The sequence below is a fragment of the Lepus europaeus genome, chromosome 4 (assembly GCF_033115175.1).
Source record: "Lepus europaeus isolate LE1 chromosome 4, mLepTim1.pri, whole genome shotgun sequence".
Taxonomy (NCBI): Eukaryota; Metazoa; Chordata; class Mammalia; order Lagomorpha; family Leporidae; genus Lepus; species Lepus europaeus.
The window spans coordinates 61,520,990-61,533,015 of record NC_084830.1 but is presented as its reverse complement, the minus strand read 5'-3'; the positions used below and the strand labels follow the sequence as shown (position 1 = coordinate 61,533,015).

The window sequence follows — 12,026 nt, the reverse complement described above, 5'->3', positions numbered from 1 at the left end:
CTTACCTCTCCAGCTTGTCTTGCGAGGGTCACTGCATAATCCATGCACTCCTGCCAAGGATCAGCCATCTTCTGAACACATGTAACACATATAAGTACAAAGTAGTCAGGAATCTCTAAAGTCTTAGTTGTAGAACAGTTAATTCATAAAACCTCTCCAGTGGCAACAGGCTTTCATTTCAGGATTCACCCTCTTACCTATTCTAGAGTTCAATTATTTATACTTTATTCATAGGCCAAGTAAAATTAATTTTTACCTAAATTACTTCCATGGTAGAAATATTTTCATTATAAATAAAAATTCTATGAAATTGTCTACCAAAGTGTGCATACCTTTAATGTCAGAGCTCCTGACATTAAAAACAAATACCACCGGTTTGAAAAATGAGAAAGAAGGGACACAAGAGATATTTTAAAAGATAGGTACATGTCTGTGTGGAGAATAAAATGAAAATAAGAGAAACAATGCTGGAAATGCATAAATAAAAGCAGCCTTGAAGGCAAGGAGCACAACACACAAGTACTGACTGAGTACCAGGCAGTTACCTGTTCCACACAGGGATGTTTTTGAAAAAAATAAGGTTGTAGATACAAGTTAAGACTCAGAGGGGAGAAGCAATTTGCCCAAAGTAACACAGCAATTTGAGCTCAATTCTGATTTTAAAGTCCACTGCTCTATTAGATAGAGTATTCCTAATCTGAAAATCTGAGTGCTGCAAAATCTAAAACTCTGTGAGCACTGACATGACGCCACAAGTGGAAAATTCCACACTTGACCTCAACATGATGGGTCACAGTCAGTAGGCAGTGCCCAAAAACTGTATAAAACTACCTTTAGGCTATGTGTACAAGGTGTATAGGAAACATAAATAAATTCTGTGTTTAAACTTTGTCTCGTTCTCAGGACATCTCATTATATATGTGCAAATATTCAAAAATGCTAAAAATGAAATGCTTCTGGTCCCAAGGGGTAGAAGAACTTGTTTCCATTTTGATGGAAGAAAATTCCAGGACTAAAAATAAATAAATAAATAAAATTAAAAAGCCAAAATGAAATTTATCTCCCTGAGTTTCAGAGAGGCAGGTAAACAAACACTTTAGTGTTCCCAGTTTTCCTAGCTTCCCACAGACTCCTGGAGACTAAAATAACTCACCATTAGCTCGACCACACTCTAAAATCTGTACTGAACACACTGACACGTTTAAACGTGGCATCATTTATGGAGCAACCTAGATTTTGTCATCTTTACAGTGGAGAAAAACTGACCAAGTTCTAGCTTGACGACTACTCAGAAATCTCTATTATGCTCACATTCCAGGAGAGGAGAGGAAGGCGGGAGGAAGGACAGATACTGTGTGTTTCTGCGAGGTGGTTTATCCTCCTGATGTAAGCATTTTAAAAAGTTTAAAACGGAGGCCCTGTTTTGCGTTAGAATTCTTCAAGAACTGTCCTGAATTTTTTCCTTTTTTCTTTTCATTCTTATCCCAGGAGTGGGGGAAGGATTTTTAGACAGAGAAGTTGAATGTCAAGAAGTACCTGCTTTGGGCAAGCTAAGCAGCTAAGACACAGAGTAAGAGTTAAGGATGCCCAAATTTTCCACCCTGGCAATGAGTAAGATCAAAAAGAAACGTCCATTAGGCCCCTGAATACATGGGTGCAGAGCTCAGAGGAGAGGTAGGGCCTGCGGATATAAACTAACATCGTTGTAACTGGAGGCTACAGCAACAGAGCTCCTGAGCCTGAATGACATTCCTTGGGAAGGGAGGCAGTGGTCCGGGGAGGAGCTCCTAGGGAACCTTGGCCTGGGAGGACACCTACAACTCTGTACCTCACTCTTGGAGCGCCCAGCACTGTCTCCCTTCTATTTGGTTCATGTGTGCATGCCCTGTCTTCTCAGTTTTGAGTACATTTCTTGAGGGAAAAGGAGGCTATGCTTTATGAACTTCCATTTTCCCGAAGCCATCAACACTTGAGACGTTTCCAGCGGTTCCCGTCCAGGGCGCCACCCTGCTGTCACCTGTCCCCAGTGGGCCCTGAGTCGCTGCCCCATCACAGACACCGCAAATGTGCCAGGTTCTCCTTGAGCTTCTTCAGGGACGGTAAAATGAAAAGGGGGAGGTTGTTCTACAGAAGCTGCCGCAGGGGTGAGTGCGATCGCGTGGGTGAAACCGCTACTCAAACATCGGGACAGTGCCCGGTGTCCCTTGGTGGCTCTGGGGAACAGTGCCAGGAAGGGTCGCCCCAGAGGTGCTCTCCGCCCGAGGACGCTGACCCTCCACACCGCCCACCGCGCCCACCGTGCCGGCCGCCGGCGAAGAGGGGCAGCCCCGCACCGTCCAGGCCCGCAGAACATGCCGAATCCGCTACAGGGTGGCGAGGCAGCGAGCGACAAGATTCAGGTCTCACCTCTGATTTTAAGAAGTCCAGCAGGTTCTGCAGCCGGTAGTATCCAGGGCTCAGCTCTTCCGGAGGTAGTGGGGCTACCCGGGACAGGAAGTCCCGCCTCCGCGAGGCCCGCCCACTGGGGGGTGTGGCCTCCTCAGTACCCGGCCGGAGCTGGAGTTGGGCTCGGAACCGCTCCCGTGACGGCTGCTGTCTCGTCCCATGCCGCTTCTTTCTTTCTCATTTCTGGTCCTTCTAACTTGATTTTCTCTTGCTTGCCCTTTCTTGTCTAAATATTTTAAAATTTCCTTTCCTTTATGTTTTGCCCATCTCGTCCCTGTCATTCACTTGTCCACGTCCTCCCATTTCCCTGTTTTGCTCCCTGTCATGTTACCATACTAATATTCTGACACAACACAAGCTTGTGCCTTCGCTTGTGCAACTCTGTTCGATAAGCCTCTGCTAAGGAGACCTACGCTTGCCTTTGTTATATGTATAATCGATAACCAGATCCATTTGCTTCTATTCTTGATCATTCACTTGAATGCTATTTGCTGAGGATTTACCATGCTTCGGGCAATTGCATTTCCATATGCATTACTTAACTTAAATGGTGTCACAGTTCCATGAAGAAGGTATGGTTACCTTTATGGTACAGATGAGGAAACTGACGCTCAGAGACGTGAAGCAACTTGTTCTCAGGTCAGGCAGCAAGAGGAGGGTGGAATACCCTAACTCCGAGGTCCACATGTAAGGAATATATATAGTGCAATGAGGTCGCATCATATGATGTACAAGGGGTAGTCCATGGTCCTTAAAATGTTTCCTCTTCCTGCAATAGCAACCCTGACATCACAGAATGTTCTAGTGTATCACTGTAAGCCAAAAAGCATTGCACAGATGTCTAGCCATAGCAGGACTAGAGAAGTAGGTCATTTGCTTCCTTGCTGGTGAAGAGGTTGTTTGCTTTAGTTTAATCAAAAGTCAAGATATTGTCACCAACGCAAAACACATCTCATAGATGAATGATGAGTGCTGTGGACGCAATTCTTAAATCGCACAAAGAGCCAGAAACTGTCTTCATTCTTCTAAAGAATGAATGATACCTTAAGAATCTGACTTGGATTCTTCTGTTTGTATATCAGACGATATTTTTGTTGTCTTTGTTTAAAAAAAAAAAAAAACTCCAGAAACTAATTTATTGGCTTTTCATTGTCATGTTAAAATAAATATCTTGTCAACTACATGCTGACTAATGTTAATTTATAACAAAATAAAATTTTGCAGAAATATCAGTATCATCTATAAAGATTCCGTTTGTAAACTTTTTAAAAATTAAAATGTTCCTACTGATTTGGCAAAGCTGCTAAAATCAGTGTGATTTCAAGTAAGATAAAGAAAAGGTCAAATATCTTGTTTCTTCTAATTAAAACCATTTCAAGCACACTATGTCAATAAGTAGGAAGTCCAGCTTTTTCTAGAGGCCTCAGCAGCTATTTCACAATCGTCCTCAGGTAACTTAGTTTTTTCAGCTGAAAATGAAATAGCAGTCTCTGCCAGTGCACAAGGAGTCGAGTGTTCAGATTCAGTTGTGGCAGTATTGCACAATAGTCCCACACAATCCAAAAGATCCTTACTGGGTGCTGTGAAAGTAGTTCAGATGGCTGCAGAGAGCTTACTACTTGTACGTGATGATAAAAGAAAGATTCTGAGATCTCATAAATTTAGGGGAGGATGGAGGAAAGGAGTGATTGAGAAGCTAGCTAACAGCCTCAGGTCAAACCAAAGAGGGGAAAAAAAAAAAAAGAAGCTCCATATTCCTAAACATGTTGAAACCCTTGAGATTGACCATTAGGCCCCACTGCATTCAGCTTAAAATCACAGCCAATGAAGAAGCAACAAGTAATTATAAACTATCTTCCCATCCCAAAACTTTGCCCATTTAGCCTCATCCTGTTCTCTTATCTATAGCCAATGTAAGTTCAACGTAGCAACTTATGTTTTCTTTTCCCCAAATTTCATTATAAAATACTCTGGCTTTTCAGATCCAGCAAACATGCTTTTCCAGCTGCCACCTAGAGTTTCTGCTTGTGACTCAGGAAACTTCTTCTAGGACCAACCCCTTCTCCTTGGCTCGCATCTATAAAGGCTCAGCAAATGCTTTTATTTCAGAGCTCCTTGGTCTTAAGAATTTGATTTCACAATGATGCACTGCTTTTGGGTTCTGAAAAGGAGAAGTTTTTAAAGCTATAATCACATCTGTAGCCATTGTCTCCAATCCCAAAAAACATGTACTGTGCCAAGCTGTTTTCTAGGGAAGGAGACAGGTTCCAGTCCCAGCTGCACATTTTTGTCCTGTACTAAGACAAAATCTACTACTTGGCATGGTATCCACCCATGTTTCCAACAATCCCTAATGGTGAGTTCCTGTCTGAAGGCCTTCCATGTTCTTTCCTTCCACCCGACTCCCAGCTGAGGTTGTAATTATGATAAAGTTCAAAAGGTAAGAGATGTGGGATTCCTGCTCTGGACACCTGACTATACACAAATGGCCACCCTTCCCCATGACATGGGGTACTCAACTGCCCAGTGTTTGCATTATAAAGAAGATCCTTCACTGAGATTCTTTCCCCAGAAATTGTAGGCATCTTGCTAGCTTTCCTTAGTCTCTGGAGCTGATTTCTTTTAAATGACAACTCCTTTCCCTAAAAAACAATTTAGGTTTCACACTCCAAGCCTTTTTAATTATTGTTAAGTGGACTTTGATTTAAAATGATCAAATTAACATACAGACAGCACAGCTGCTCAAGAGAGGAATCTCCATGTTATATGATAAGATTTCATGCTTTGATATAACATAGGTTGGAGCTGTAGGTATAGATTAAAACCTTGGCCATGCCCCTGTGATTCTAACATCTTTCCAATATTTAAGAATATATTCATATATTATAGAATTATTATTCTTAGAACTGTATATCACATCATTATACCCCTTAAGGGCTGGAAAGAAACTTTAAAGAAAAAAAACTGGCAAAACCTGTCCACCTTGTATATTTTGCCCATCATAGCTATGTAAGATAGTTGGTATGGACTCAACTGATTAGAGAGCCTGCTTTATGCCTCTCATTCTGAAAAAAAAAAAAAAAAAAAAAACTAGGATGACTTCAGTTCCATCCAAAATTTCAAAGAAGTCTCACTATGATCACATTTGTCTTCCATTAAACATATATAAAAGAAATAAAATATATGAAAAGTTCCATCTATGCATGTTCAGTTATTTTATATGGTATGATTTTATTAAACTATGCCTACAGTAGCAATAATAATATTTTATATTATTATGTCTTAGAGGTTATTCTGAGGGCCTTGCTCATAGTAACTCAATTAACCCTAACAGCAACACTATGAGGTAGGTACTATCATTATCCCTATTTTCTATATGATTTAAATATACAGGGTAAATCATGTGACTAATGTCAGCTAGCTGGTAAATTGACAAGAGCTGGAATCGTAGACAGACTTGTATACTTATACTGATTGATTTCAATAAATGTTTAATGAGCGTCTACTCTGTTTAGTGCATTGTGCAAACTTTAGGGATTTTTTTTTTAAAGATTTTATTTATTTATTTCAGAGACAGAGTCACAGACAGCGAGAAGGAGAGCCAGAGAGAAAAGTCTTCTATCCACTGGTTTACTCCCCAAATGGCCACAATGGCCAAAGCTGAGCTGATCCCAAGCCAGGAGCCAGGAGCTTCCTCCGGGTGCCCCATGTGGGTGCAAAGCTCCAAGGAATCGGCCATTCTCCACCACCCTACCAGGCCATAGCAGAGAGTTGGATCAGAAGAGGAGCAAGGGGCCAGCACTGTGGCGTAAAGGATAAAGCCACCGATTGCAGTGCTGGCTTCCCCAGCGGCTCCACTTCCAATTGAGCTCTCTGCTGTGGCCTGGGAAAACAGTAGTTGAAAATGAATCTTGATGAAGAATGGGATGAGAGAGGAAATGGGAAATGGGATGGTTGCAGATGGGAGGGAGGTTATGGGGGGAAAAGCTGCTATAATCCAAAAGTTGGAAATTTATATTTATTAAATAATAAAAGCTAAAACAAAAAAAAAAAAAAGAAGATGGCCCAAGTCCTTGGGCCCCTGCACCCACATGGGAGACCCAGAGGAAGCTCCTGGCTCCTGGCTGCTTCAGATCGGCACTGCTCCGCCTTTTATGGACACCTGGGGAGTGAACAAATGGATGGAAGCTCTCTCCCTCCCTCTCTCTCTCTCTGCCTTTCCTTCTCTCTCTGTGCAACTCTTTCAAAGAAATAAATAAATTTTAAAAAAAAGAAAGAAAGAAAGAAAAAGAGCAGCTGCGACTATAACCAGCATCCACATAGGATGCCAACAACGCAGGCAAAGGATTAACCCACAGTGCCACAGCACCAGCCCCAGGAATTTTTTAAAAATTTATTTACGGCCGGCGCCGCGGCTTATTAGGCTAATCCTCCGCCTTGCGGTGCCGGCACAACGGGTTCTAGTCCCAGTTGGGGCACCAATCCTGTCCTGGTTGCCCCTCATCCAGGCCAGCTCTCTGCTGTGGACAGGGAGTGCAGTGGAGGATGGCCCAAGTCCTTGGGCCCTGCACCGCATGGGAGACCAGGATAGGCACCTGGCTCCTGCCATCGGATCAGCGCGGTGCGCCGGCCGCAGCACGCCTACCGCGGCGGCCATTGGAGGATGAACCAATGGTAAAAGGAAGACCTTTCTCTCTGTCTCTCTCTCACTGTCCACTCTGCCTGTCAAAAAAAAAAAAAATTATTTACTTATTTGAAAGGCAGACTTAGAGCCAAAGAGAGACAGAGACAGAGACAGAGGTCGTCCATCTGCTGGTTTACTCTGCACATGCCTGCAATGGTCAGAGCTGCACCGATCTGAAGCCAGGAGCCAGGAGCTTCTTCTGGATCTCCCACACGGGAGCAGGGTCCAAAGAACTTGGGTCATCTTCCACTGCTTTTACAGCAGAGAGCTGGTTCAGAAGTGGAGCAGCCAAGCCTCTAACCAGTACCGTATGGGATGCCAGCACCGCAGGTGGTGGCTTTACTCACTATACCACAGTACCACTCTGGGAATTTTAAAAAATGGATAAATTCGTGGACACATAAAACCTACCTAAATTGAGCCCTGAAGACACAGAAAACCTAAACAGACCCATAACCAAGACAGAAATTGAATCAGTAATAAAGGCCCTCCCAACAAAGAAAAACCAATGAGCAGATGGATTCACTGCTGAATTCTACCAGAATTTAAAGAAGAACTTACTGCAATTTTTCTCAAGTTATTCAAAATAATTGAAAGGGAGGGAATCCTCCCAAATTCTTTCTTTGATGCCAGAATCACCTTAATTCCTAAACCTGAAAAAGATGCAACAGAGAAAGAGAATTACAGACCAATTTCCTGATGAACATAGATGCAAAAATCTTCAACAGAATTCTAGTCAATAGAATCCAACAACACATCAGAAAGATCATCCACCCAGACCAAGTGGGATTTATCAAAGGTATGCAGAGATGGCTCAACGTTTGCAAATCAATCAATGTGATTCACCACATTAACAAACTGAAGAAGAAAAAACATATGATTATCTCAATAGATGCTGAGAAAGCATTTGATAAAACACAACATGCTTTCATGATGAAAACTAAGCATATTGGGTACAGAAGGAACATTCTTCAACACAATCAAGGTGATTTACGACAAACCCACAGCCAGCATCCTTTTGAATGGGGAAGAGTTGGAAATGTTTTCACTGAGATCTGATACCAGACAGGGATGCCCACTCTCACTATTCCTAGTCAATATAGTCCTGGAAGTTTCAGCCATAGACATTAGGCAAGAAAAAGAAATGAAAGGGATACAAGTTGGGAAGGAGGAAGTCAAACTATCCCTATTTGCAGATGGCCTGATTCTATATAAAGAGAATCCAAAAGACTCCACTAAGAGACTATTGGAACTCATAGAACAGTTTGGTAATTATGTTCATGAAAATGTATGTATGTAGGGGCTGGTGCTGTGGCAAAGCAAGTAAAGCTGCCACCTGTAGTGCTGGCATCCCCTATGGGCACCGGATCAAGTCCCAGGTGCTCCAGTTCTGATCCAACTCTCTGCTATGGCCTGGGGAAGCAGTAGAGGATGGTCCAAGTCCTTGGGCCTCTGTACCCACATGGGAGACACCAAAGAAGCTCCTGGCTCCTGGCTTCAGATTGGCACAGCTCTGGCTGTTGCGGCCATCTGGGGAGTGAATCAGTGGATGGAAGACCCTTCTCCCTCTCCCTCTCCCTCTCCCTCTCTCTTTCTCTCTCCCTCTCCTTCTCTCTGTGTAACTCTTTCAAATAAATAAATAAATCTATCTTTAAAAAAATAAAAAATAAAATGTATGTATTTAAATTAAATTTGTAAAGATGTAATTATATTTTACAGCCCTAAGCATAGATCTATATAAATGAGTAATATATTCCATATGGGCAAATATTTTATCAGGTATTATAAAATTACATACCTTTAGGTCTTTTATAAATCTTGGTATTCACATACTGGTTTTGGTGATATCCGAATAAGAAACATTGGTTGTCTTATTAGTTGGCAAAGTAAACAAAAATTTCTAAATACTATGAGCAAAATGGTGAATAAAACTAAGAAGAACATGTCAAAAGTTTAGGCTCATACACAGTTATCAGACTGATCCCAAATCAGAAGGAGCTATTTCAGGGCCAAAAACGCTGAGAAAATAATGATAGTAACTAATACCGAACACTTACTATGTGCCAGGAACTCTTCTAAGCCCATTATGTGCTTGAGCTCATTTAATTCCCAGGATAATCTGATAGAGCTGACATTATTATCCCCATTTTTAGTTGAGGTAACTGGACTAACTATAGGAAAATTAAATGATTTGCATACAATCAAAGCTATGAAACAGGCAAAGAAGGATTATTTAGAATAATATTTTCTATTCTTGATACCTATTTTTTTCTCTTGGAGAGGGTACAAACTGGGTCTAGATAATGAAATTTTCATGGAAAATTCCAAAGTGGTATTAAAAAAAGTCAGATTGTTCATTTGGGCCCTAGTCCATACTTCAATAGTTTATTTGAATCAACACATAGAGAATACTGTGCTAGACATTATGGGGGAGTATAAAATGAATAATGTAATTCTCACATTCAAGAATTGTGCCACACCCTATGGGAAGTAAAAATAAAAAAAAAAAACATTATTCTCATGCTCATGGGTGTGTAGTAAAAGAGGAAGAACAAAACAGGAACACAAATAGCTATAAAACAAGCCAGGTTGGCTCACATGAACAAAGGCATTTTTTTGAGATACCGTGTCATTTAGTAGGACTGGAGTAAATGCTGAATATAAAGAAGCAGGAGAAGAGATAAAACTAGATTAAAGTCAGACAGTAGAATTAACACATACCTTACTGAGGAATAAAGACTATTTAAAAGGGAAAAAGCCTTCATAACAAGGAAATTACATGATCAAAGTTAGATTTCTAGGAAGATAAATCTGACAGTGATAGGAGGGTGGACAGAGAAGCCAAAAGCCAGCTTAGAAAGGTTTAGGATAGAAGTAATAGAAGGCAGAATGAAAGTGACAACACTGGGAAAGGAGGAGACTGATGAAAAGATATTACAGAAAATTTTCTGTAGGAAATAGATTGAGTATAAAGATAAAAAGAGAGAAGAATAAAGAAGAGGGAGAAGAGATGACCCTGTGTTTTAGGATAAATTGTAATAATACCTTTGGTACAAGATGTGGAAGACAGGAAGAAGCACAGCTCTGAGAGCAGAGTTGCTACATTTAGTTAAAGACATGCTGACTCTGATGAACCAAGGAGAGCTCCAAACAGGAATTGACATATTCATTCGCTGAGTGAGTTTCTGAATGTCTGCTATGTGGTCATCCCTTCCTCAAATATTTGGGATGTACTGTCATCATTATAGGAGGAGTTATCTACTTTTTCTCATTTAAGGGAATATAATAAGGTATGATTTCACATCCTACTTTATAAAACATTCCCATACAAACTTCGCTGTAAAACTGTACCTTCCTCTAAATTCCTGAATGTTTTACTGTCTGTGCCATTCACTGGGTGCTTTGCACATACAGTTTTATGTATTTATCCCCTCCTCCTATATCAAATTTTTAACCAGATCATATGTGGGTTTGAGAGCAGCATCATTTTAGCTAGTCTTTGAATCTCCCACAGTAGGAATTTAGTAGTGCTTCGTTAGACTAGAGGAATTCTTTTTAACTTCTGCTATAAGGACCAATCTTTTCTTAGCCTTGTAGATCAGAAGGATCAGCAGCATTTCACAAGCAGAACACAAGGCTACTGTGAAAGGAGCCACAGAAGCTAAGTCTGCCCTGGACTGTGAAAAAGAAAGCTGAATAATGACAAGGGCTAAGAAACTATTTAACATCCCACTCTCAATAGCAACAGTTTTACAAACAGGAAGAGGCAGCATACAGACTTTAGCAAAAGAATACCCAAACAATAAACCCAAGGCAGGAACTAAGAGACCCAACAGAAGCACTTCTAGATTAACTGTTTTTAGAAATATAAATCCCATTCTGAAAGTCAAATAAATCCCTGTGAACATTAAACCAAAACTTAGAGGTCTAATTATTCTCTCTAAAAAGTTTGCTTTTTCAGGTATTCTATGCTTGATGACTATTCCAGCTGATATTGGTATTAGTATGAAAAGGAGTGTTGACACAATTTTAGAAACAGGAACATGAAATATTCCTGATAGTCCTAATAGCCTGCTATAAACATAAGAATTGATAGGCATCATTATCAGGGCTAATAATGTTGATATGCATGTCATCAAAATAGCCAACGTGACATCTCCTTCCAGAAGCAGAGCAAAGAGATAGCCCCCACCTCCTCCTGGGCATGTGCAGGTCATTATGAATCCAAAAGCTTGTGCCAAGGGCAATGCCAAAATCTGAGACAAAAGAAATCCACAGAATGGCATAAGAAAAAACTGTGTTACTATTCCAAGAATTATTGGCAAAGGTCTCTTCCATACTGTTTGAAACACCTGCAGTTCAATCTTGCAGCCAAAAGCACACTTATTTAACAGTATCATTGGTAAAATTAGCATTAAGATATTTCTGTCAATAAACATTGACGCTTGCAAAAGACTGCCTTTTCTTTGTTTGAGCACTTTGATTTTGACATTCTTTATCTCTTTAATGAGTCTTTCTTGCCTACCTTCAGAATCCCAAAGTTGAATGGTTAGATTTGTCTCTCCTTCTTCACCTGTCACCAGGTTTATGGTAAAGTCTGCGGCATCTGATGAAGTCTTGGTCACATTCACCACTTGCAGCATTTTAGGATCTTCTAATTGCACAACAAGGTAGCTGGAGTCAGGCCGTTTATCTGTGTAACTTGACTTTACAAGAATGGTTTCTTCAGTCTTCGTGAAAAGTAGTGTTTCAGCCTTTTCTATATTCAGAAAACTGAGAAATGATTTCCTTGCCTCTCCAAGGATCACAAACAACAAAAGTAGAATCATAAAAAGTTTTCTAATCATTCTTGAAAACTTAAATAAATCATATATACAAAACCACCTTTAAAAAAGAT

At 40.7% G+C, this 12,026-nt stretch overlaps 2 protein-coding genes across 4 annotated transcripts in view; both read right to left on the bottom strand.

The window, feature by feature from the left end:
- IMPA1 (inositol monophosphatase 1) overlaps positions 1–2,599 on the bottom strand; it is a 27,840-nt gene extending 25,241 nt beyond the window's left edge. Inside the window, exons 1-2 of one of the 3 annotated variants that reach the window (XM_062188311.1) lie at positions 2,407–2,599; positions 6–71 (exon numbers count right to left, since the gene is read on the bottom strand). In XM_062188311.1, the coding sequence (XP_062044295.1) occupies positions 6–68 (63 nt within the window). In that variant the 5' untranslated portion in view covers positions 69–71; positions 2,407–2,599. The remainder of the gene's footprint in view (positions 1–5; positions 72–2,406) is intronic. The other 2 variants (XM_062188310.1, XM_062188309.1) reach the window with 2 other exon arrangements.
- SLC10A5 (solute carrier family 10 member 5) lies at positions 2,535–12,026 on the bottom strand. The gene is made up of 2 exons (XM_062188312.1): positions 11,655–12,026; positions 2,535–3,214 (listed from the first exon to the last, which is right to left on the bottom strand). The coding sequence occupies exons 1-2, from the start codon at positions 11,974–11,976 to the stop codon at positions 3,165–3,167; spliced, it is 372 nt and encodes a 123-aa protein (XP_062044296.1). The 5' UTR covers positions 11,977–12,026; the 3' UTR covers positions 2,535–3,164.